The sequence below is a fragment of the Gossypium hirsutum genome, chromosome D09, assembly GCF_007990345.1.
Source record: "Gossypium hirsutum isolate 1008001.06 chromosome D09, Gossypium_hirsutum_v2.1, whole genome shotgun sequence".
NCBI classification, from domain to species: domain Eukaryota; kingdom Viridiplantae; phylum Streptophyta; class Magnoliopsida; order Malvales; family Malvaceae; genus Gossypium; species Gossypium hirsutum.
The window spans coordinates 46,403,263-46,429,196 of NC_053445.1; the positions used below are offsets into that span (position 1 = coordinate 46,403,263).

The window sequence follows — 25,934 nt, forward strand, 5'->3', positions numbered from 1 at the left end:
TACTAATAGATGGGAGCTGTCGATTTTCTGCAGGTTGAGCACATTTTGATGACAGACCACCTATGTTTCTGTTTGATAACATGAAAGGCTCCAAAGGATCAGGTAATTTGAGAGATTGTTTGCCAAGTCCATAGTTTAGATTAGATTGGCTTATATATGCTTGCATATGTCATTCGCACTTGAAGTTGGAATATTGAAAGAAGAGGGCTGGAATTATTAATATTGGCACTTGAATTCATATTGCATACAGACATCCAATCGGTAATTGGTATTTCTTTTAGCATTGTTCTACATTGAAAAAGCTATCTATATAGAACCGAACTAGTCTTGATACAACTCCTCTTCCTCCTCATACTCTTCCTCATCGTCTGCAGTTGCATCCTGGTACTGCTGATACTCCGACACCAGATCATTCATGTTGCTTTCTGCTTCTGTGAACTCCATCTCGTCCATACCTTCGCCCGTGTACCAATGCAAGAAAGCCTTTCTCCTAAACATGGCTGTGAACTGTTCACTCACACGCCTGAACATCTCCTGTATCGAAGTTGAGTTTCCAATGAATGTTGATGCCATTTTCAACCCATTCGGAGGGATATCGCACACTGTTGATTTGACATTGTTTGGGATCCATTCCACAAAGTAGGATGAATTCTTGTTCTGGACATTGAGCATCTGCTCATCGACTTCCTTGGTGCTCATTTTGCCCCTGAACATAGCCGATGCTGTAAGGTACCTTCCATGGCGTGGATCAGCAGCGCACATCATGTTCTTGGCATCCCACATTTGTTGGGTGAGCTCAGGTACAGTTAAGGCTCGGTATTGCTGCGATCCACGAGAGGTAAGAGGCGCAAAACCGACCATGAAGAAGTGAAGCCTGGGGAAGGGAATGAGATTCACAGCGAGCTTCCTAAGATCGGAATTCAGCTGACCAGGAAACCTCAAACAACATGTTACTCCAGACATTGTAGCAGATATCAAATGGTTCAGATCTCCAACTGCACCAACAAGCAGACCAAACAAATCATTAGTTCAATCCACATTAAAGATTAAATGAAACCCAGAAAGGAAAAGCATGTTCTTACAGCTAGGAGTGGTGAGCTTGAGAGTACGGAAGCAGATGTCGTAGAGAGCTTCATTGTCGAGAACCATACACTCATCCGCATTTTCAACAAGCTGGTGTACTGATAAAGTAGCATTGTAAGGCTCAACCACTGTATCAGAGACCTTTGGAGATGGGAAAACAGAGAAAGTAAGCATCATCCGGTCCGGGTACTCCTCTCTGATCTTTGAAATTAAAAGAGTTCCCATTCCTGATCCTGTGCCTCCACCAAGCGAGTGGCAAACCTGAAACCCTGCAAACATACATACCAATAGAATCCTAAGAACACATACATGGAAAGAAAAGAAGAAGAAAAGAAAAGAAGAAAGCTTACCCTGCAAGCAGTCACAGTTCTCTGCTTCTTTTCGGACAACATCAAGAACGGAATCAATGAGTTCAGCACCTTCGGTGTAATGGCCTTTAGCCCAGTTGTTTCCAGCACCGGATTGACCGAAGACAAAGTTGTCTGGTCTGAAAATCTGACCATAAGGACCAGACCTGACACTATCCATGGTACCAGGTTCAAGATCCATGAGGACAGCCCTGGGAACATACCTCCCACAACTAGCTTCATTGTAATAAACATTGATCCTTTCGAGTTGAAGATCAGAGTCCCCATGGTATTTCCCGGTGGAGTCAATGCCGTGTTCGGCACAGACCATTTCCCAGAACTTAGCCCCAATTTGGTTACCGCATTGGCCTCCCTGGATGTGAAGGATTTCACGCATTTTCGGGATTGAATAAAACACGCAGTTAGAAACAGAGATTGAAAATAAAGAAATGAAGAAAGGGAGCGGGGCAGGTTAGAGAGGAGGAAAGTGGGGGCGGAGGGACGGAGCTTTTATAGAAAAAAGTAGAGGTGTTAACGGTAAACAAATTTGTGGGGTTATTTTTGAATTTTGAATGACCAAGCGGGATCTATCTATACTTGCTTTTGTATTTTAATTTTCTTTGCTTCTCTTTTCAAGGATGATTAGGGCTAGTTTTCCTAAAGTTTTTTTAGAAAAATTACTTTTGTAAAGTATGGGAAAAAAATGTGATTTCTTAAAAATTGCAGTTGAAAATTAAAATAATTTTTTAATATGATAGTAGAAAGTAAAAAATTAATTAAGTTACATGATATTTAAATAATTTAATATAATGATACATGAAATATAAATTAATATAATGATAAATGATTTAATATAATTTTTTGCAAAATTAATGATATATAAAACATTTCAAAAAAAATAAATATAATAATAAATAAGATTTAAATAATTTAATATAATGATAAATGATATTTAAGTAATTTAATATAATGATATATAAAATATAAAGTAATGCAATTTTTTTATACATTTTAAATAGTTAATATAACTAAATGTTTTTTTTTTTGGATAATTTTCTGTATTAAACATAAAAACCAAAGCAACTTAAATATTAAGCTTGAGTAGAAAAACAAACTAATGAATTACAAAAAGCATAAAAACTGCTTGTATGCCTATCCCTATCGATAAAGGAACTAGTAATTTTGGGTGGAACATCAAACACCTGCAGGTTAGTTTTTTTCCATCAAAGCTTGCTTAGTTAAGCAATCCCCAACCTGATTATACTCCCTCGAAATATATCTTAGAATCCAATGATTTTCTTGAGACAAAATATTGCAGATTCACTTAATCAAAGCTGAGTTGGATTTAGTAGAAGAGCTGCCGAGGATGCTCTTGACAACTTCTAAGCTATCAGTCTGAATAGTGACATGAACATATCCTTTGCGTTGGATAATTTTAAGACCGTTGAGAATGCCCCAAAGTTCCGCCATCAAAATTGAACATTTGCCCAGGAAGCGATGATATATCCAATTTCCTTCCTTATCAAGAACAACTCCCCCTGCAGCAGCAAGACCAGATCCCAATTGCACTGCTCCATCAGTGTTGAGAAGAATCAAATCCTCAAATGTATGCACTTCCATAGGGAGTTGAATGGATCCGTTATAAGCCTTACGCGGTACAGAAAAAAAACTGAATCGCCCAACTATAAGTTCTTTGAATAATCTCCTTTGAATTCTAAGGTTTGCCTTGAAAGATGTATAAGTTCCGATTTTTCCAAATGCACCAAATAATCAGACCATAAAGACATGCCCAGCTAGCTCCTCCCTCGTGAACCAACCTATTCTCCTACAAATTAAGAAAGAACCAGTCCTGAAGAGAGAAAAAATTTGGAAGAAACTTACCTGGGTTAACTTGGAACCAAACATCCTTAGCAGCCGGACAATCGCGTAGAATGTGCAAAATATCCTTTGTATGAGAACCACAAATGGAACAGGAGGGATCATCCGAAAGACCCCTTCTAACTCTTTCAACATTATTAAGAACTCTTCCTTGTAAAATCGTCCAAATGAAAATACGAACCCTTTGGTGACCAGGAAACTTCCATACATATTTCTACTTCTCATCTACCGGATAAATTACACAACAACTAAGTAAAAAATTACACTACAACAACTTCTTAATAATAAATTTTTTTTAAAGAAAGGACATTTACAAATACCATTTAAGCTTTATATTTATGAGTATATCTCGGAGCTATTATAAAGTTGAATCAAATCAATAATATATAAATAGGTAAAAAACAAGAAATAATTTGCAATTGCACATGATAAAATTGAGGACCTAAACATACGCAATTGCATATAGTGGAACTCGAATCTGGATACTCAAGATGTCATACTTAATAATAGTTCAATTTCATAGTGCAGGTATCACATTAAATTTTTTTAAAAATAAGCTTACTTATCGACAAATTCATCAAATTCTGAGAGTTATTTCTAAAACACAAGAAAGAAATTGTAAAAATAAAATATCAAATTTCAAGTTTGTTAAATATCTTCGTTTCGAATTTTCTGAATAAATGGTAACAAATCTCATGTTTATGAGTTGAGCCATATGACCACACTTCTATTCTTATATTGCTTTGACATTATTAATTGATGGTGCATGAGATCAATGCATCAATTATTCTCCTAAATGCAGTTTAGTACAAGTTATGGTCCCATGTTGTAGAATTAGCACTAACTAACTATTCACATGACAGCCAGCTAAACCTACGTGCAACAAACACATGGAAACCAGCATTAGCCAACTGAGGCAATTTCTAATAAAACTTCATCTTTATTCTTTTAGAGGGGAAAAAAAGAGAAAAACAATGGTACAATCACCACGTTCCAGGTCATATTTGTTTTTGAATGTTATAAAATTTCAGTGCACATGGTGAAGGATCTAAATCTAGTACTCAACAGACCAATAATCATTCCAAAGTCAACATCCAGTTCCCCAGCAGTTAGTAAGATCGAAAAAGGGCTTCTCAGCATGCTGCATGCAACTGCACATGGTTGCTACAATTTCCTAGTTCGATAGTACCTGCAAAGCCTCAAATTGATCCTAAAACGAAGATATAAACAATGCAAAAGATGGATTCCATTTAAACAAGATATTGGTTAAATATGGACTTTTATATCTAATCTTTAATCAAATGCAAAATACAAATCATGTCCAAGTGATTAATGTGCCCGTGAGTGATCAAACAAATCAAGTTTTGATGTAAATCTACAGGAAAAAGCAGGCATTGTTCATATAAAAAGTGAATGTCAACTGACAAAAACACTAATTTATCCATTAAGAGTGAACATGTTAACCCTTACTGTAATTGGACTAATAAACATAGCTCTAATGCTATTGAACTTAACCTGAAAGAGACGTATATATATGCAGTGAACATGTTACAAAAGGTCTGGATCTCAGAATGGAACATCATCTTCAATCCCTTGAACAGGAAGTTCGGATAGATGATGCCAGTTTTGAAAAGTAGCATCATGGATCCAATGCAATCATCTCACTAACCATTGTAACATAGATCAACACTCGCAAGGGTTTCGATTTAAGCCGACTACCATAACAAAAGAAGAAAATTGAAGTTATTAGTGTTACCATCATTTCCTTTCAAAGAAAGTATTATCAGATTGGTAAGACTATGAAAGTAGCATCTTTAATCCAAAGAAAGATTTCGGAGAAAAGAAAAAAAGATCTCAGAGAGAACATGCCCATTTTATTTCTTGTGCGACAATCAAAGTGCAAGGATAATTCTTTTAGTATCTCCTTATTGATGCCCTGTTTTAAAATCTAAGTGCCAAAAAACAAAGAAAAACATACCAGTCATCCACTACTGTTATTCATTCACAACATGCAACCATTACCCCATCATTACATCAGCTTGATTTGCCTACCTGATTTCTGGCATCATGTTTGGCCATACACACGATATTTCTGTCTGGTTCACTTTTTGTTAATAAAGTAGAGCAGATAGAAGACTACAACCGCGACAAAGTTAGGCAAAGTTGAGTAACTGTGAATAAAAAAAAAGGACCTTCACATTAACATGGTAGACTCTTTCCTGAGAAAATTTTTAATAATAGTTACCTTTTATCGGTGGATGTCAAATGCCTCAAGTGTTGCACCCCATCCTATTAGTACAAACTGTCAAACAGGAAAAATGACATCCATGTATTAACCCAATGATCTGCCACATTAGCCCTCGTTTAGTAAGGAACCTACCTTCATTCAGTATTGCTAACGCATTGCAAAGAACAGCACAAAATAAGGTTTAAGTTCTCAAATTCGGTACAAACACTGGGCCTCATATACAATAGTGAGAACTCAAAACTTCTTATTGGATTGGGGTATAATAATATCTTGCATTCCCTGTAAAATACTAGAAGGTGCTTGCAGTTGTTACTCCAATTATTGTGTCTACTTGTTGCAACATGATGAACAACAAGTAGTCGACAACCTGAGAGTTACTTGGAAGTTTCTGACTTTTGTATTTATCCATATGTTTTTCTGTAAAGGAAGCTTGATGCAGCATGCTTTAGAACTTAGAAGAGTCCCAGTTCAACTACATTTCAATCAATCAGGATGAGTGTCACATTGGATAGGCTTTTGGATTGGGTTAATTTTTCTAGATAAATCATCTCAGTAGTTGATGATACGTCGAAGCTACAAACCCTATTTATCAAAGCTTCACTTAAATGAGATTTAAGAAAAATAGAAACCATTTCCAGTATTAGGAACTACAGAAGTGCATTTATCATATACCTTTTGAGTGTTTTTGGTTTTGTAGAGCTACCTTCAATTGGTAAGGTGAGTTGAGTGAGTGAATTCATTCTAAATGTACACAAGTGAGGCCGCAACAGTTGAGTGATGGGTCGAGCTTAAATCATTGATTGTCTTGTGGTTTTATAGTGGATTTATCATATACCCTTGGATATGTCCTGTTGTTTCTTACATGACCCGAAAATTAAGGCCCATAAAACATGACCCGATAAAGTTTATCAGACGAAGGACAAGGAACGAAAAACCCCAATGGATAAACCCTACAAGATTTGAATCAGAAGAATGGCATCACTTCTTCAACTTCCTCACTCTTTCTCACCATTTTTAAACTCCCAGAACCCAAGAATTCAGTTTCTAAGTTCTGCGAAGGTAGTAGCTTTACCAAGAGCCTCAGCTGAAACCAACGGAGCCGTTGAAACTCCAAAACCAACTCGTCGAGGCAGGAAAAAGAAGCCAACTTCATCTTCCCCAGAAACTCCAACAGCGAAGAGAACAGGGCGCAAGAGAAAAACCCAGACTGAAAATGGCTCAGTTGAATCCGAAAGTGAGGGAGAAGAAGAGGAGCTATCGGATTTCGACGATGGCATGGATTTTCCGTACGATGAACCTCCTTTGATCTGCTGCTTCGGCGCTGCACAGAAGGAGTTTGTACCCACAGTTCGAGTGAACGAAGAGCAGATGCACCCGGACAAATACTCCACCTGGAAAATGCTTCAATGGGACCCACCGGAGTTCGGGAGGGCTCCAGGTGGGCCACCTTCCAACGTGGCGATATCCCACGTTAGGCTTGGAGGGAGAGCTGCATTCATGGGGAAAGTTGGGGAAGATGAGTTTGGCGATGAGCTTGTTTTGATGATGAATAAAGAGAGAGTGCAAACTAGAGGTGTTAAGTTTGATGAGAGTGTAAAGACTGGGTGTACTTATATGAAGGTTAAGTTTGATGAGAATGGGAAGTTGAAGATGGAGACTGTTAAGGAATCTGCTGAGGACTCTCTTCTTAGCTCTGAATTGAATCTTGCTGTTCTCAAAGAGGTAACTTTTACAACTTTTTGTTGATCTTTATGCAATGAAATCCCACATAATATTATAGGAAAAGTTCCAAATTTTGTTTTTGGAACATTTTATGATGAAGTGAAATTGATTAGGCTGCTGATTGAATAGTGGGCACTTGATATTTGAATCTTTTATTCTCTTAATGTAGAAACCAGTTTGGTCTTAGATGATTGAAGTGAAACATATGATTGCATTGAATTTCTTGATTGAATATCCAACATTAATGCAGGCTAGGATTTTCCACTTCAATTCAGAGGTTTTAACTTCCCCTTCCATGCGATCTACACTTTTTAAAGCAATTGCATGGTCCAAGAAGTTTGGGGGCTCATATTTTTCGATTTGAACTTACCATTACCTTTGTGGAGATCACGTGACAAAACAAGGGAGGTGATCAAGAAAGCCTGGAACAAAGCAGACATCATTGAGGTATCAAGGCAGGAGCTGGAGTTTCTACTGGATGAAGAGTATTATGAGAGGAAGAGAAATTACAGGCCTCAATATTACGCCGAAAGTTTTGATCAAACCAAGAAAAGGCGAGAATACTATCATTATACACGCGAGGAAATCTCTCCATTGTGGCACGATGGACTTAAATTTCTGTTCGTGACTGATGGAACACTCAGAATACATTATTATACACCTTTGTTTGATGGTGTGGTTGTTGGAACAGAAGATGTGCTAATAACACCGTTCACTTGTGATCGAACTGGTTCTGGTGATGCTGTTGTAGCTGGTATTATGAGGAAACTGACCACTTACCCTGAGATGTTTGAAAATCAAGATGTCTTAGAGAGGCAGCTCCGCTTCGCAGTTGCAGCAGGAATTATATCACAATGGACAATTGGTGCTGTGAGAGGTTTTCCTACCGAGAGTGCCACACAAAATCTGAAAGAACAGGTTTATGTACCTTCAATGTGGTAGTTGAGAACCAGAAAACATGATATCAGGTTTTTACTGTTTTTCTATTAGACTATGAGGCTTTGTAACCAATGACTATTTATGAAAAGAGGAAAAGGCTGCATAAAATATTTTCATTCCATCTTGAGTGACTTCTCCATAGGCAAAGCCTTTGCTACTTGTAGAGTAGTATTTGTCAATATGTTCTTGTGTTGAATTATATTTTCTGTAATCAGAAGTTTTCCATCTAAGATCCCATATTGTTTAAGCCATTGAAAATAGTGTCTGCCAGACAGTGGAGGCTGCCCAAGCCAAATTACTTTGGTAATATTATATTCAATCAACTTTTGTCTAGGTGTCTTGCTATTGATGAACAACCCCTTTTTCTTTTGGCCTTTTGCCGTTAATGTCTAGGAAATTTGCTTCATCTTCTGTTGTTTTCTGATTATCTTATAACTTTCTGCAATGTTAGAACATCTATGAAGGTGACAAAAGCACAAACTGCACGTTATAATAAAAACAGAATCAAGCAGGCCAACGAAAACGTCAATTCAAGCTTTCTGCCATTCGGCATGCAATGAATTACAGCTATTTCCTTGGAACTTAGGCCCATAGGAGGAGAATGAAAAAGATGCATCAACATTTGAACGTTGGTTCTTCAGCCTTTTCTCACTCCAATAATACTACTGGATAATATGAGCTAAAAATGATTGTATATCCAGCTGTTTGCCGGATTTCAATTCCCTTTTTCATTACTTTAAACCTGATATTGCGGCATAATCAATATGGAAAGGCAACTGCTACTTCTGAATTCATCTGATAGACTGCTTCATTGCATTGTAGCATTATTTTTGTATGAAAATGGAATATCAGCTAGGGAAAATCGAGAACTAGTCCCAGTTATGTAAGAGACTAATTTGGCAAATGTTATGTTTCTACAATCAAATTATTGAAAGAATAACGAATAAATCAATATCATGATTCCAGTGTGACATATATTCGTGTGCCTGTAGAACTAGCCTGATTTGCCCCAGAATTATTCATCATCTTCTCTGCTTACCTAAGTTGCTGGTTTCGGTCCTCTAACAAAAACTGAAATCGCTACTGTATAATTCAAGTGAGAAATCGGAAACCACAAGATTTCACAGCCTAGTAGGTGATTGCTGCAAGTCTCTTTACCAGGGGAAAGCACCAGAATCAAAGAATGTAAAATGCAGTGTATAATTCAACTGACACGATTGACTACCTTAAATACCGTCTTTGAACTGAACTCAAGGTCCGCTCAAGCTTCAGGCTGCTAGTTTGCTTTTCCTGGGATCTTTTGCAGATGCATCCAGGAAGAGGATTTGCATAAAAATTCTCCTCCAGTCGTGGTGACTCCCCCGGCTGTCTTAGGTACGGCGCTCCAAGCCTTTCGAAATGTAAACTCTTTACTTCCAAAGAAAACTCTTCCCAATATATTACACCCGCATCCAGCTGATCGATGAGTTTGACAAAATTTTGTCTGAAAGAAAATATATTATTGTTATGTCAGCTTCAAGAAAGAAATTGTGCATGCATCCAACATCCTAATATGAACAGACCTGTCGGGGTTGATTGTCTTTCGAAATCCTTCAAACCTTCGGTGACCCTGCGTTGCTTTAGCCATATTCCCATCATAGGTATAAACAAAGACATCGCTTTCAAATGCCACAATATAATCCAATGCAGCTAAGCGATTCTGGTATGGCTTGACCAATTCCAACTCTTCCTCAGTTGCCAAAGTAGAATGAGAAAAGATATTTGGATACTCGGCACGTAATGTTGCCATGCTATTGCTGCCATAAATTTCTCCGGCAACAATATAGACAGGCGTGGTGGAAGGGTAACCCATTGCCTTGAGAAACATGGCTGCTTCCCTAGGGGTCATTGGACATCCCCCTTGGCTTCGCCGTTCTTCACTATCTATCTCTTTCTCCTTCCAATGTTTGACATTGTATCTCATTACCGTGAGTTCATCACCTTCTTCACCAGTAAGGTTATGGATGCAGCCCGTGAAAGCAAGCATATCTTTCTCATACCTGCAATTAAGATTCGAGTTTGACTGTTTGGCTTTGACACTTCATAAGGAGAAATACTACTAGATGGCAGTAATGACAGTACCTTAAATGTAAAGCAATGTATGGCTCATTATTTTTCCTTAGTCTGTCAACTAAAGTCTGCCCAAGATCCTCTATCTCTTTCGTATAGCGGAGAGCCTCATAATTGGCACGGCACCTTAGCCTTTGAATGGAGGTTGCAAGGCCATTATCAGCGAGCCTCGAATCAGTGTGAGTGAACTTGACCACCTTATGTCGCTTTAGTAACGGAAGCACCTCCCTTCTGTAGTAACTAGCCTGCAAATGAAGCCATCTAAGACACCGTTCCACTAACAGAAAATCAAATGAAGAATTCATCATGCATTTAAAAAATTTCAAGTTTTTTTTCCATACCTGTGACCAGGAAACAGGAGCCATTACAAAGGGCTTCATTGTTCTGTAACTAAGGGGTAGATGCTCAACAATCTCAATGTCATCTTTCAGCACATTGATGAAGTGCTTCCAGTCAAAAATATCCTTGAAATCACTGTGCAAAATTTACTATGAAAAAATTTAACATTTCTGAATCTCACGAAGAAAAAAAACTGATATCAAACAATTACAACCTTGGGTCTTTCCAAAATGAATCATGATCAAGAGAAGGAAGAACCAAAGTGGCATTCATTATCCTGGCAACAGCAACCATATCACAAATCTGTAAATCAATAGAGCCAAAATATTATTAGCTAATGAAATTATTAAAAAGCTAAAAATTAAAACCAAAGGCCTTGTTAAGTCTAGGAAAAACAAAGTTGTCAAGAGTTAAACTTACTCCCGTTCTCATTTGATTTAGTCCACCATTGGCATGAACGATAATATAGCCATTAGTCTTTGATCCTGTCCCTGAAGTGAACTCAGGGTATTAATAAAAAATACATATGAAATCCTTACAAGTTGAGGGAGGAACATGACATACTTATCCGATTCTTAGGTCGGGATAAACATTGATGATAATTTTCACTGTCTGGTTTCCTCCAAATTTCTGGGGTCTGCAAAAGAAAAGAAAAAAAGGGTAAGAATTTTACTGCGAGCTATAGATTTCCATAGAAAGGAAGTCAAAGAGACATCACACATAATATTCATGTAAATGCACAATTGAACGTCATCGCAGAACATAACACCAAGTAAACAAAGGTTCAAGATGAAGTTAGCCAAAGAAAGTGGAAATCAGCTGTTCAATATTGATTCAAAAAGAAATACGGACCCTTTCAATAACGCCTTTAGGCATGGAGTGTTCAGCTTGGGATTCTACATTGGTCTCGGCAATAATGTGTTGGGCCAAGGTCCGATCCTCTGTGAACGTTTGCAAGATCAACAAGCCGTTATCTCTTCCCCATTTGGCGTGATTACTGAGACGCGAGGCTTTGAGAAAAAACAAAACAACCGCCACCAACAGCAGAGCTGAGAGGATGTTACGGCCAGCGTTCCTGCCGGATCTTAAACTGCGAGCCATAACAAACGCCCAATGACACGTATCAGAGACCCAAGAGAATAATGACAATAACTTCCTGCGAAGCAGCAGATTCCTTATCATGGATTGCAAGAAATGGGACCCGCAGGAGTAAGGAATGTAGCCGTTGGGGTTGTCGGCCTCTTCATCGTTATAGGCAAGGGCGTGGTGGTCCGAAGACGAAGATGAGTTATTGCTGTCGGACTCCGGTGTTATTGGAAGATCTGAGACCCGTCGTCTTGTAGTGGAGGGACAACCTAATACTGGGTTCCCGTTTGCACAGTCGCTGGCAACTCCCGACGACATGGCGTCGCCGGAAGTTTATGAAAAAAAGCAAAGGAAGAAGAAGAAGAAACAACTAGACGGAAAAGGATAGGAGAGAAAGGATTGTTCCGCAATGTTTGGCAGAAACAGAGGTCTGAAAAGATTTTGCTTTTTAAATATATATTTTTGCCATTGCCACTGCCACTGCCTGCCTTTCTGTTTATAATCTATACCATCTTATTTTATTTCTTCACTGAGAGAATCGGATGTTTTTTTTTGAGTGTGCAATCATGCCAAATATTTTACCGTCCTTTGAAAAAGAAAATCGTAAATAGGGTATTTATTTATTTTTTACTGTTTATAAAATTAAAATAATAATAAATAAAACATTTTCTGATTTCTGCTTGTGAATTTCTTTTATATCTATATAAATTGAATTATTGTTTTAGAAAATTAGAAATTATTTAGATTCTAAACTTTAAATATTTTTTATTGAAATTTTATATTCTTTTTTGTAGGTAATGGATTTGAATATAAATATTTATTATTCAAATTAATTTTAGTTTTACAGAATCAAATTTGAATATAAGAATCTATTATCCATTTGACTTTTAAAATTTTATGTTTTAAATTTGTTTGTCTTATTAAATTTGAATAGTTTGCAAATGTAAATTTTTATTTAATTTATATTCATATAATAAACTCGAATATAATAAAATAATAAATAATTTTAAATTTTAAAATATGTTTAGTATTAATTCCATGGTTAAAAAATACTATGGAATTTACCACAAATTTAACATCAATATGTAAATGAAAAAAAAAGTACCTAAAATTTTAAAAAAATTAAATTTAATATTGATAAAATTTAGATTTAGGAGTTGTATCCTAAACACTATCTTATTTACTTCCATATTTTATTTCCTAAATAAGCTTCCCCTTTTTAACCAAATCCATATAACTGTAACAGTTAGAGGTGCTGGGCGGTCTTGGATGGGTTTGTTTTTAGATTTTGATTGTTTTTGTTTGGATTTTTTAAATTTCAGTTTTTTCATATTTGAGTTTTTTTAAGTTTAAATTTCAGTTAGATTTTGATTGTAATAATTACTTTTATTTTTATGTAATAATAATAAAATTTTTATATAAATATCTTAATTTTAATAGAAATATTGCATATAATATAAGCTAAAAAATGCTTATTAGATATTAGACCTGATCATGGGTTAGGTCACCTGTCCAGGTTTGAAGACTCACTCGAAGAGTGGAAAGGTTCGGGCAAAAATATAAGCTTAAAAATGAGCTTGAACAAAAAAATAAGACTCATTTTCTAAACGGGAAAAGCCTCGGATAAGATGCGGAAGCAACACCACGATCTTTTTCATAAGTCTCCACCAATGCGTTTAGGAGTAGAGCCATCTTATTACCTTATGTAAGCCTCTTCCTATGTGTCTGGAGCAAGGTCATTTTACTACTTTCTGTAAGTCTCCCCCGTGCGTCTAAAGCAGTGTCACTTTACGACTTTCCATAAGCATCCCCCTATGAATATAAAAGTAGGGCAATTATTACCATCTTTCGTAAGTCTCGCCCTATCCATCTGAGAGTAGGTCATTTATTATCACTTTCCGTAAGCCTCCTCCCATGTGTATGGGAGTAAGGCTTTTATTACTTTTCGTGAGTCTCCCCTATATGTCTAGGAGTAGGGTCGCTTTAATACCTTACGCAAGCTTCCCCACACGAGTTTGGGAGTAGAGTTGCTTTAATACATTCTATAAGTCTCCCCACATGCGTCTGGGAGCAGGGCCTTTATTACTACCTTTCATAAGCCTCTTCCCATGCGTCTAAGAGCAATGCCTTTATTACCACCTACCATGTGCCTCCTACCATGTGTTTGGAAGCAGAGTCGCTTTAATACCTTCCGTAAGCCTCCCCCCATGCATCTAGAAGTAGGACATTTGTTACTCTCCAAGTAATTTCGAGCTGCGAGAGCCTACGGTAGTGCTATCGACGTACATTTTGGCCATTTCGTGAACCCTTTGGGCTCTCAGTAAAAGTGAGACGTACCTTTTTCATTAAAATCAGAGTTAGGTTAACAAATAAATTTTATAATTACAAGTACACACACTTTATTTATTCAAATCAACAATTATTTTCATTCAACATTATGATACCTCTTTTCGTAAGCACTTATCCAATATTACTTGTCAAAAACTCATTTCTTACATTTTATATCGTCAAACGGATAGTATGCATTTCCACATTTCATATTACCAACGAATGAGTTGCATCTCTTACATTTTATATTTCCAACGAATGGCTTGAACTTCTTTTATTTTACATTTCCAATAAGTGCATCCGCGATATACATAGTACACATCTCCATTGTATAAATTTGGATCCTTTAATTGACAACTGCACCACTTGAGTATGTGTTATACATTTTTAGATTATCGAGGAAATGGACATATCACTCGTTAAATCATAAAGCAATATTTATATGAACCAACCATGAATAGAAACATCATCTGCCACCACATTATTAAGGGTATAAATGAATTTCAATAGCCTCGCAAAGCATCATATATTCTTAGGTCATCCGACCAATAAATTGCACCCTCCACCCCATTACTTTATTTGCAATAGCTACCACCCGCGGGAGTAACTTGCGGATGGTCTTAAGGCAATGTCACTTTATATCCTACCTCTCGATTGGAGGGGACTATTATTATATCTCTACCTTAATTTGGACCTAGTTAGACCCTCCATTAAGCCATTTAGGGCTCAATGAGTAACATAATTGGGTAGGAACTCTCACTTACCAATAAATACCCATATGTATCAAAATTGTAGGGGGACTCTTCTCTACACAAACTGTAATACCCCTAACCCGTATCCGTCGCCGGAACATGGTTTAGGAGCATTACCAAAATTTATAGATCATATTCAAATATTTCATGTTATTTTACAATCGTATAGAAAATTAATTATAATTTAACCATATCGTCCCTTCTATGGGCCCTCGAGGCCCAAATCAAATATTAGAAACGAGTCAGGACTAAATCGGGAACTTAGAGAATTTTTCACAAAATTTCAAAAATTTTCCTAGGTTCAGGGATCATTCACCTGTGTGGTCAGGTCGTGTAGCTCACACGGCCAAGTGACATGCTCATGTCTCAGGCCATATGGCATATGAGGTAGGGCACACGCCCGTGTCCTTAACCCGTGTAACTCTCTGACTTGCAACTTAATTAAGTGCAGGGGTCACACGGCCAAGTCACACGCCCGTGTGCCAGGCCGTGTGATCAATTTCAAGTACTCTGTTTTACAATTTTAAAATGCAGGGGACACAAGGCTGGAACACATGCCCATGTGCTAGGCCATGTGCCACATACGGCTGAGACACACACCCGTGTCTCTGCCTGTGTGGACAAAATAAGACCATTTCCAAGCCTTATTTCTAACACATTTGATCATTCATTTACACAAACATTTTAACACATCCAAAAGCCAATCCAAAACATTTAAAAACATGCAAAACTCAAGTCTCATACTTACCATATCACTTCATAATCCATGTTTGTGAATTTATCTATTTGACCACATTTACTTAATATCATAATAATATTCATAAACCAAATTAAGCACTTATACCAAACATGAAATTAACTCATATGTTAATATGCTAAAACACATTCATCACAAGCCATTCCAATGGCTATTTACAACCAAAATATTTGTATGCCAACTTTGGCTAACCAAACCTATACATGCCATTATATCCAAAAATAATGTCACAAATATACCGAAGTGAGCCGATGGATAGTGTGAGTGATCTCCACCAAGCTTCCAGCCCAACGAGCTTCAAAGTACTATAAAACAGAGAAAATGAAACAGAGTTGGCCATTCATTTGTATAACGGGAAGTAAACTTACCATTCATTTGTACACTAAGTAAACATACTTATGCATTCCAAACAAGTTGGCCATAGCCTAAGCACGTAATATCATCAAATATGTTAGTTAATCATTTCACGTAAATATCAATACCAAATACGAGCTCATCAAATATCAAGTTCCATGCATTTCATATATTTTTCAAATATTGATTTCATTTTGATTTTCACTTGTCTTCATGTCAAAATTTCACTTGTTGAATCGTTTGAAATCTCGATGGATACAAGGGTAGTACACATAAAGTGTACAAATCAGAAATCTGTCAATTCATGTCCGGGAGTACTCATTAGAGCACTTAAACAAAAAGCTCTCTTTCAAGCACTATAACGGAAAGCTCATTGAGCCATGTAGCGGGAAGCTTATCCGAGCTTAATAACGAGAAGCTCACAAAGAGCCTATATTTGGTAGCTCTAAATAGCAGTTTAACAGAGAGCATCGGATAGCCATATAACGGGAAGTTCAAGCGAGCACTAACGGGAAGCTCTGAAGAGCACTTTAACAGGAGGTTCACAAATAACCTATAAACAGAACGCCCATAAGAGTGTGGGTGTGTCTACAACATATGCAAAACACAACCAGTCGGGATGCTAAGAAGAGCATTTAATGGGAAGCTCGCAAGAACACTATAACGAGAAGCTTGAGAGGGTTTGTAACGGGACGCTCTTTCGAGCTACGGTACGTCCGCATCATATGTAGGAACATTACCATTTTGGAAAACAGAACCTTGTATCCAATCGTGTTTCATTCATTTTATCGGGACTTATTCATTTATCAAGAATTATCAGATATGAGGTAAATTATATACACATACATGACATTTATACAATTTACATATTTAACATTCAAATTTAAGTATATAAATATACACAATTTAGTTATGCGAACTTACCTCGACAAGTGTTCATGAATTAATGTCTACTAATCTGTCACTTTTTCTTTCCCTCGATCTAGCTCTGTATTTGATCTATCCGGATCTATATGAGTAAATTTAACATCAATTTAATATAATTTACATTCAACTCTATCCAAGCCACATCTTAGGAAAAATTACTATTTTGCCCCTACATTTTTACTAAATGATGATTTTATCCCTAGGCTCGGAAAATGAAATTCATGTAATTTATTCCTTATTCCAAGCCTAAATACTTTCACATATATCAATAGAAGCCCATAAATTCCATGAAATTTCATAATTTCACATAAATTCAACAACTTTACAAATTAGTCCCTAAAACATGATTTCATCTAAAATTCCTTAATAAAATACATTTAAATACCCATCAACATCTCAATTTCATCATCTAATAACTAAAATCATATGAACTTATCAATGGTATCTTCCTTAACTTTCAAAAAAATCAAAAACTAATGAAATAGTAAGTTGGACCTAGTTGTAAAAGTCCAAAAACATAATAATTTCAAGGAAAAAGAAAGAATTAAACTTACATGAAGCTAAAATATGAAAAGCCAGTTTAAACCCTCTTCAATGGTAGTTTTTGAGCTGTAAATGATGATCAATTTGTCTAGAATTTTCAATTTTCTATTTATTTCTCTTTAATTTGGAAAATTTTACAATTTTGCCCTTATTTCACATAAAATCCTTGATTTTTTTCATGATATGCCGCCTTAGCCATTCATATGGGTCTATTTTCCCTTTTAGTCCTCCTTTATTTACTATTTAGACTATTTAATCACTTTAGCAAGTTTTGTACCTTTTCAATTTAGTCTTTTTTAATTAATTGATTATCAAAGCGTTAAAATTTCCTAATGAAATTTAATACTACCTTTTAGACACTTCATAAATATTTACAAAAATATTTACGGCTCAGTTTATAACACCGAGGTCTCGATACCTCTTTTTCTAAATTAATTAATCTAATAAATCCTTATAACCACAAACTTACTAATTCAAAAATATTTTAAAAATCTCATTTGGCTCGTAAATATTAAATAATAAAACTTATGAGATCATTTTCTAGATTTGGTGGTCTCGGACCACTGTTTCTGACATCACTGAAAATCAGTCTATTACACAAACATAATCCTAATACATTGAGCATTCATCCTGGGTCCCTCTACTTTTTTCTAGCTCTCGACCCAAAAATGGGGGAACTGGCCTTCCTCAACATCACCTCTCTCCTCCTCTATCTTCGTTGATACATGTATAATTTTTTTTATACATATTTTGAAGTTTATATGTTGTTTTAGAAAATATTTCATGTGGTAAACCAATTTTCAAGATTCCAAATTTATCATTCTAACCAAACCTTCATTTATTTTTGCAAGGACCCGATTTCCAGTGGTGTCAGAAAATACGGTTTTGGGACTCTATTTCTGTAACCCGAGTCTGTAAATATTAAATAGAAATATTTGCGAAGTTAGTGTATAAGTGAATTGAAATTTGGATAGTTAATTTAGCAGAAATTGTGATTAGTTAAGGCTCAGTAACTAAATTGTAAAATCTAATTGCTATAGATTTTTAATTAGAAAATGACTTGGGGACTTAAATTGAAATTAACCAAAGGTCAAAAATAGCAATTAGACCGTACTTAATTGAAACTTAGTGGACAATATGATATTATTAAACTAAATAAGTAAAATTAAGGTTAATTATAGTCAAAACATAATTAACTAAAACTAATCAATTGTAAACTCAAATATAAAAGAAAGAAAGTTGTGGAAAGAAAGAGAAATGATATCATTTTCTTTCTCACCAAAACCGTACACCATCGTTGAGTTAGAAACCTTCCAATCTTGAACTTTCGACCATAATTTGATAAGTTCATTTAGGTCATTTTCTTGTAATTTTTATAGATTTGAGGTCATGATAGATTGATTTATCTAGCCCATGTACCAATTTGCAAAACTGTTAAAGTTTTAGAAAGTTGTCATTGTTGCTTTTTTGAAGATTTAGGTATGAAATTGATAGGAATTAAGCTTAGTTTAAGAAAGGGGACTAAATTGTAAAGCTTAATTGTTAGTTTCGTACATTAGGAACCAAATTGAATAAAATGCAAAACTATCATGGAATTTCGATAGGAATAGAAAATAGAAGGTCTCTAATGAATATATGTAAAATTAGATTTCAATCCGAAGGACTTGATTTGAAGTTATGCTTGTCCCGGGTTTAGGGACTAAATTAAATAAATTAAAAATATGTATGACTTTTTAATTGAATGCAATTTGACATAGAATTTGATATTGTGTATTTCCGGATTATTATTCGCAGCTAAAGACGAAGTGGGAATGGTGGGAACGTTGAGAAGGGAAGAAAATGCGAGAGCCGACAACGAGTAGTTCAAAATTTCGATTTGTATTTCTATAATTTGAGTCACTATAATTGTTACATATTTATATTGTTTTGCGTAGAATGATATCGAGGTAAGTTGAAAATGTTTATTTGAAATTGAAAATTGTTTATCGAAATAGAGTACTAAATTGAATAGAATAGAAAATAATGTAATTTGATGATTATATGAATTTGACATCTAATTGAATTGAAATACGTTATGACATATAATGAGATGATGAATTGATTTATGAATTAAGAAAGATGAAATGTGAAATGAGCTACATGTTATACCCAAAACCTAACAAAACATGCACATAATTAACACAAGCATATACACCATTTTTTTATCATTATAAACATATGCAACGAAACCAAATTAAATCATAGGAAATAAGCCATTTTCGCATGGCTATTAATTTCATGTACAAAATTTAGAATGTAACATTCAAAACCTCATCCAGCCTATACATGCCATAAGTTGGGTTCAAATATTTAAGCACCGGAATAGTAGATAGAATGATGAACTTCGCTGCCGATCCCCGAGCTTGTAACTTGATTTTAGAAAAAAAAATATAAAACAGATAAACGTAAACACACCAAGTAAGCTTTTATAGCTTAGTGAGTCTTTAAGAAATTAAGTGTTTTAATAATCATAATCATTTCGTATAATTTAAATTAATCACATCAATTTTATAAACTTCATCTCAAACTATCAAAACTCATAATTAAGAGATTTCCTTATTCAAATACCACTAGGCCGAATACTCACCTAGTCAATTTAATAATTGTTACTCAATATCTAATCTAATTAATCAAATAATCCACACATATGATTAACCATATACATAAGTTCAAGATTTGTAGTAAACTATCTCACATACAATTATAGTATACATAGTCGATTACATCTAATCACATTTGCACATATTTATAAAAACAATTCAATGATATACCAAATATATATTAATAACCGAATATATATAAATATATATTTTTCATTAACAAAGTACATAATTTGTAATAGGTATCAAATCACATACGTACCCACAAGTTAATTCATACTTGGTCTTCTGATTCGTTTTACATATCCTTTATCACATCGGCATATAGCCTTCTAGGCAATAAGCCTATAATATTACACCGGTATAAAACCTGCTAGGCACAAGCCTGATAAAAGTTCACCGGCACTACGCCTGCTAGGCTTTTAGCCTGATATATCACACCAACACGAGGCTTGCTAGGCACGGAGCCCGATAACCACTGACACATAGTTTATTCTAACACATATTTTATATATATCAAAATCCATAACACATATTTCATATAAATTTTCCATTACATTCATATGGTTTTTCATATGTAAAAACATAATTTATATATTACTTTAAACACCATACATTTCATATTCGGCAATTACTTTATTGTTCTCATAAATATCATTTCAGCATATATATTTTACATTTAATTAAATTAAATACTACTATTAGTTTAAAGACTTACCTTGGTGATGTAAAACGGAATGGAACTGCTAGTCGACAACTTTAGTTTTCCCCCGATCTAAATCCGAATTTTTATTTTCTTGATCTAAAAATATTCAAATTAAACTCATTCAAACATATTTTCACTCAATTTAATCCAGAAACACATAAATGGGAAAATTACCAATTTACCCCTAACATTTTACATTTTTCACAAATTAGTCCAAATTACACAAAACACAAAACATTCAAATTTTGACTATACTATGCTTAGGCCGAATCTTTATTATACTCATACAAGTCCATGAATTTCATTTATTTCGCATTTTAGTCCCTCAAAAATTTATTTTCACAATTTAGCCGTAAATACTAAAATTCATCAAAAATCCCAAGACAAAACATGTTAATCTAAGACATATATTTCATTATTCATCATCAAACATCACAAAACACAAATATTCATCAATGGCATAACTCAAAATATTCATCAAAATCAGAAATTCAAGCATGGATCGGGTAGTATTCAAAGCAATGATCTCAAAAACGTAAAAATCATCAAAAACCGAAGCAAAAACATACATTAATTAGACCTAGAGATAGCCGAACCTTGTTGTTCTCTTTTCTTTTCTTTTTCTTTTCTATATTCGGCCAAGATGAACACTTTGCATGTTATTTTTCTATTTTATGTTTTATTTTATTACATTAATTAACTAATTTACCATAATAACCTTTAATATTTAATTAACCAACATTCTATCATAAGCCTATTACCGTCCATCAACATATTCCATGGTATAATTACAATATAAATACCTTCCATTAAAAGAACAAGTCAATTTAGCACTTTAAAAATTAGTTAGCAATTTTTTACTTTTTACGCGATTAAATCCTTTTATTTAATCAGTCGTTCAAACGATAAAATTTAAACACGAAAATTTCACACAATCAAATTCACACATAATAAACACTCAAAATAATATTAAAATATTTTTTTGACTCGGATTTGTGGTCTCGAAACTACTATATCCGATTAGAGTCGAAATCGGACTGTTACAAGTCGGGAAACCAATTTGGTAAGATAAGAAATGAATCGTTTGACTTGATAATGGAACGAAGCATGATTATATGTTACAAGTTGAGTAATTATGCAAATTTAACTAGCATTATAATAATGGTGCGAAATATTCTTATGGATTGCTAGTACATGAACTGTTTAGATAATTCATTGTAAGTATGGACATAATGGTGATATATGCATAATTAGATGTGTTGAATAAGATTAGTTATATGGTGCATTTGTATTGAATGATAGTATAAACATGGAAATTGTATGCAATTGACTATTTCATATGTTATATTGATTTGAAATATAGAAATACCACTGAGCTTTATTGCTTATCCAATTAAAGGTCTCAGACTCAATAATGTTTGTGTATTTTCTTTCATTAGAATTACCACTAAGTCCTGTTAGGTATGAGAGTTTAAGTCCAGTTAGTCTCACTCTGAAAAAAAAAAAGAAAAAAAAGAGACACTTTAGTATTTGAACCAAGAATTGATTGATAAAATGACCTCAACAAAGTGGTTAAATCGATTGTTTTGAACGTTGCTTGAAATTAGTAACAATAAAAAACCGAGACAAAAATCGACAATAGAACATGTTGACATGGTTTAATAAAAAAATTTATTTTAGTTTTTATATTTTCATTATTTTTAAATTATTTATTTAATTATTGTTGGCTTGACAGTTGAACCAGTCGAACTAGTTGAATCGAAAATTGATGGTCTGACTTATTCAACTATTGATCTGACTATGAAAATACTGAATGTAACATTTTGAGATTGTACCACATTATCACCTAAAAATTTAGAAATTTTATATATGTGACACAATCTTAAAGCGTTACATCGTCAAACTTTTATATTTTTTTATGTTCAAGAACCAAAATGGACCTAATTGTTAAGTTCAAGTGTCAAAGTGGACAAAAAAGAATACAAATACCGAAGTGCACCTAATTATCAAATTTATGGCAAAAAATTACATTATCCCTTAAAAAATATACTTTATATAAATAATAAAATCAAAACGAGAATTTAAACACTAAAGTTTTCCTGAATCTTTGAATATCCGAATTTAAGCCTTACCATACATGAGTTTCTAATTTAAATAAATTTTATCTGATTCTATGTTAATTATATTTTATAATATTTTAATTCTACATTCATACATTTCTTTAAAATGTTGGCGGTAACTTTCCCCTTACTCCAAATACAAATGGCCAATAGGTAAAAAGGTTTAAAAGCCCAATAGAAGATGGGCTAAATCCAGCAGTCCAGAAAGGTTAGAAAGCCGTCGTTAGATTATCAAACAGACCAAACCACTATTTAACAAATTCGAGCACTCGAGTCGATGAAATTTGATACGATTTGCACCTGGGAATAGAGAGAAAAAAAGAGGAAGAAAGTTGTTCGAATTTGATATTCGTGGAAGGGAAAGCCGAAGAAACGAGTGGAAATAAAGATGCTTCAAATCAGACTAAGCAAGGGCTCCTCCTCGGATGCCGGCGGTTCCGTTAAGCCATTGCCCGTTGAGACGGTGACGGTGGCCTGCCCCGACCATCTCGTTCTCGCCGACCTACCCGTTGCCAAGAGCATTGGTGCCGCTACCTCCTCCACTCACGTGAAGACCGTCGGTCGGAGATCCCGCCGCCAGCTTGGCGAGCGAGTCCACTTCTGCGTTCGCTGCGATTTTCCGATAGCGATTTACGGCCGCTTGGTACGTTTTAGTAATTATTACTAGTACTACTTTTTTACCTTTTAATTAATTAGTTAATTCAAAATAAGTTGAGTAAACAATTAATTAGATAACTTATGCCTAATCTGTGGAAAATAGATAACAATGAATTGCTAGGTATTGAATGTTACATTCAGACTAAAGTTGAAAATTTGAAACAATTTAAATGGTAAGGTGATTTTCATCGATGGCTAAGGGTCGCAATTGTTAAAAAAATTATTGTTAGGACTTAAAGAGTTTCTTAAAAATTTGGAATTTGTTTTCTGTATATGAAAATATATGCTCTTTTCCTTTGGTTGCAGAGTCCTTGTGAGCATGCTTTCTGCCTTGATTGCGCGAGGAGCGATTCGATTTGCTATCTGTAAGTGATTGCTTCTTAATTCTTTAATGAAAAGTGGTGTTTAAAGAATCATAGAGTTTCATATCTAGCCTTATCCATTTACTTTTTTGGTGGTGTTCATGAGTTATCCCAACTAGGATCAAATAGTTGACTGGGGTTTTACTAGGAGCAATATCATTAAGATGTGGAAATGTAAATGGTGGTTGTCTGTGTTTGTGGCAGTTTGATTTTAGCTGATTTTTGAACTGACCTTTATTCAAGCTTAAACATAAGTAATTTGACTTTGACTAAAAAGTAATTGTTTCTTATGTTTCTTGCATAGTTGTGATGATCGTATACAGAAGATTCAGACAATCAAGATAATGGAGGGGATATACATCTGTGCAGCTCCTCATTGTCTTAAATCGTTTTTGAAGAAGACTGACTTTGAATCTCATATACATGCAAGCCACACTGACCTTTTACAACCTAATGCCGAGAAAGAAGATGGTAAAGAATCAGAGGTTCAGAGTGGTAACCAACCTACAGGTTCAGATTCCACTGTTCGAGGTCCTCCAAGGCCTGCCATTTCTCCTGGTTCAAACCCACAGCTTCATGATACTGACGACAAAGCTCGTTGGCAGCAGCCGAGGGAACAACTGCCTCCAAGGCCAATGATGCCAAAGGGACCACCAGTAGACAATAACCAACCCCCAGGCTTTGACAGGACTGGCCCTCACAACCACTTTCAGCAAGGCTTTGACAGGCAGGGCACCCCACAACCAGAATCAAGTCAGTTTTCAGACAAACCACAGGGACTTTTATCTGAGAACCAGTTTCCTGAATACCCGCCGATGCATTCCATGCAACCACCTAATTTTGCTATGCCAATGAATTCAAACCCTATGTTAACTCCATATGGTATTCCTCCATTTCCAACTGATGGGGCTCAACAGTTTTATGGTGCTCCCTATGAGATGGCTCGGCAGAGTTCAGCTCCAGGTGTTGGTTCCGAACAGGGATCTTTTATGGGTTACCCACCAGGTCCAATGGGGGGTGTAAATTACCCAGCAGCTTACCCTCAGCCCTGGAACGGAGGGCAACCTGGTGTCCGTTTTGAAGCCACACCAGGTAGTCACATGATGGCAGACAGTTTTGCAAATTATCAAGGTGATTATGGTCGAAATCCTGGAGGTTTACCAATGATTCCTTCCCAACAATCAGCCAACAAAGGGATGGAAGCTGTGCAGGGCAGTAATGCCATGGACCCCAGGGATGGCGTAGGTATATTGGCACCACAGCCTATGCAGGTTCAGCCACCACCTCTCCCACATCCACATCATATGTCACAACATAAACGAGGCAAGTTCCACTCGGGTGATATGGGTCGTGATGCACAAGGGTTTGGTTGGCAGCAAGAGAACCGTGATGGCTTTGCAGGTAGCCAGGACTAGAAATTGTTTGTATTTTTGCGGTTGAGATGTAATCTTTTTCACTTTTTGGATCTTTGATTAAGCATCGCAACGTGCTGTCAATTATCTTAAGTTCTTTATTCTACTCTGTTTTATATGATAATTAATAGTTTCCAAGCTTATATAATTTGCATCTAGGTTCCTCATTACAGCATACGGAGCGAGTTTTATTGTGTAAATGGGATTCCCGAGAGCCTTTAATATTCGAGAGGAAATTGGTTTTGAGGGTAGCAGCATCCAACAGCTTAGTTCATCGTCATTTTGCTTCCTCCTGTAACAGTTGCTGTACCATGTCGTGTAAAGTCAGCAATCAAATTGGATAAATTTTATTACAATTTAAAGTAATCATTAAAAATTACAATAGATGCATATCATAGCTGACGTGAAATTATTTTTACTTTTATGTGCAACATCAATGAATCGTTTAAAAATTATAAAAAACTAATAATAACTTCAAAATAAAAATTAAGAAGCCATAAAAACTTCATACAGATTGATCCCTCTATTGTCGGAATAGCGATGTATATGCATATGCCACATTATTTGGTTAAAAAAACAAGTCAACGAAAAAAATCTAATTAGAAACAAAGGATTTCAACTAAATC

At 35.3% G+C, this 25,934-nt stretch overlaps 3 protein-coding genes, 2 non-coding genes and 1 pseudogene across 5 annotated transcripts; 2 read left to right on the top strand and 4 right to left on the bottom strand.

Moving 5' to 3' along the window:
* Positions 1–193: 193 nt before the first annotated feature.
* On the bottom strand, positions 194–3,572 carry LOC107890988 (tubulin beta-2 chain). The gene is made up of 3 exons (XM_016815602.2): positions 1,434–3,572; positions 1,083–1,352; positions 194–995 (listed from the first exon to the last, which is right to left on the bottom strand). Exons 1-3 carry the CDS (start codon positions 1,825–1,827, stop codon positions 322–324), a joined length of 1,338 nt encoding a protein of 445 aa, XP_016671091.1. The 5' UTR covers positions 1,828–3,572; the 3' UTR covers positions 194–321.
* A 1,294-nt stretch (positions 3,573–4,866) lies between these two features.
* Positions 4,867–4,960, bottom strand: LOC121221565 (small nucleolar RNA snoR27). The gene has a single exon (XR_005918953.1). It is a non-coding gene; the product is annotated as a small nucleolar RNA snoR27 (small nucleolar RNA).
* A 195-nt stretch (positions 4,961–5,155) lies between these two features.
* LOC121221564 (small nucleolar RNA snoR26) lies at positions 5,156–5,246 on the bottom strand. The gene has a single exon (XR_005918952.1). It is a non-coding gene; the product is annotated as a small nucleolar RNA snoR26 (small nucleolar RNA).
* A 1,116-nt stretch (positions 5,247–6,362) lies between these two features.
* Positions 6,363–8,447, top strand: LOC107890987 (fructokinase-like 1, chloroplastic; annotated as a pseudogene).
* Positions 8,448–8,711: 264 nt separating this feature from the next.
* LOC107890985 (O-fucosyltransferase 19) lies at positions 8,712–12,334 on the bottom strand. The gene is made up of 8 exons (XM_016815601.2): positions 11,518–12,334; positions 11,230–11,302; positions 11,086–11,156; positions 10,880–10,968; positions 10,668–10,800; positions 10,339–10,571; positions 9,780–10,256; positions 8,712–9,700 (listed from the first exon to the last, which is right to left on the bottom strand). The coding sequence occupies exons 1-8, from the start codon at positions 12,067–12,069 to the stop codon at positions 9,439–9,441; spliced, it is 1,890 nt and encodes a 629-aa protein (XP_016671090.2). The 5' UTR covers positions 12,070–12,334; the 3' UTR covers positions 8,712–9,438.
* A 10,785-nt stretch (positions 12,335–23,119) lies between these two features.
* LOC107890984 (E3 ubiquitin-protein ligase HAKAI homolog) lies at positions 23,120–25,451 on the top strand. The gene is made up of 3 exons (XM_016815600.2): positions 23,120–23,520; positions 23,841–23,899; positions 24,201–25,451. The coding sequence occupies exons 1-3, from the start codon at positions 23,266–23,268 to the stop codon at positions 25,309–25,311; spliced, it is 1,425 nt and encodes a 474-aa protein (XP_016671089.2). The 5' UTR covers positions 23,120–23,265; the 3' UTR covers positions 25,312–25,451.
* Positions 25,452–25,934: the final 483 nt, after the last annotated feature.

Excerpts from the sequence above, each read along its gene's own strand:
- LOC107890988 (XM_016815602.2), bottom strand. The coding sequence starts at position 1,827 with ATGCGTGAAATCCTTCACATCCAGGGAGGCCAATGCGGTAACCAAATT. Across the intron at positions 1,353-1,433 it reads GAACTGTGACTGCTTGCAGG|GGTTTCAGGTTTGCCACTCG; the intron begins GTAAGCTTTCTT and ends GTATGTTTGCAG. Across the intron at positions 996-1,082 it reads CAAGCTCACCACTCCTAGCT|TTGGAGATCTGAACCATTTG; the intron begins GTAAGAACATGC and ends TTGTTGGTGCAG.
- LOC107890985 (XM_016815601.2), bottom strand. The coding sequence starts at position 12,069 with ATGTCGTCGGGAGTTGCCAGCGACTGTGCAAACGGGAACCCAGTATTA. Across the intron at positions 11,303-11,517 it reads CTAAAGGCGTTATTGAAAGG|ACCCCAGAAATTTGGAGGAA; the intron begins GTCCGTATTTCT and ends TTTCTTTTGCAG. Across the intron at positions 10,801-10,879 it reads TCATTTTGGAAAGACCCAAG|TGATTTCAAGGATATTTTTG; the intron begins GTTGTAATTGTT and ends AATTTTGCACAG.
- LOC107890984 (XM_016815600.2), top strand. The coding sequence starts at position 23,266 with ATGCTTCAAATCAGACTAAGCAAGGGCTCCTCCTCGGATGCCGGCGGT. Across the intron at positions 23,521-23,840 it reads TAGCGATTTACGGCCGCTTG|AGTCCTTGTGAGCATGCTTT; the intron begins GTACGTTTTAGT and ends CTTTGGTTGCAG. Across the intron at positions 23,900-24,200 it reads AGCGATTCGATTTGCTATCT|TTGTGATGATCGTATACAGA; the intron begins GTAAGTGATTGC and ends TTTCTTGCATAG.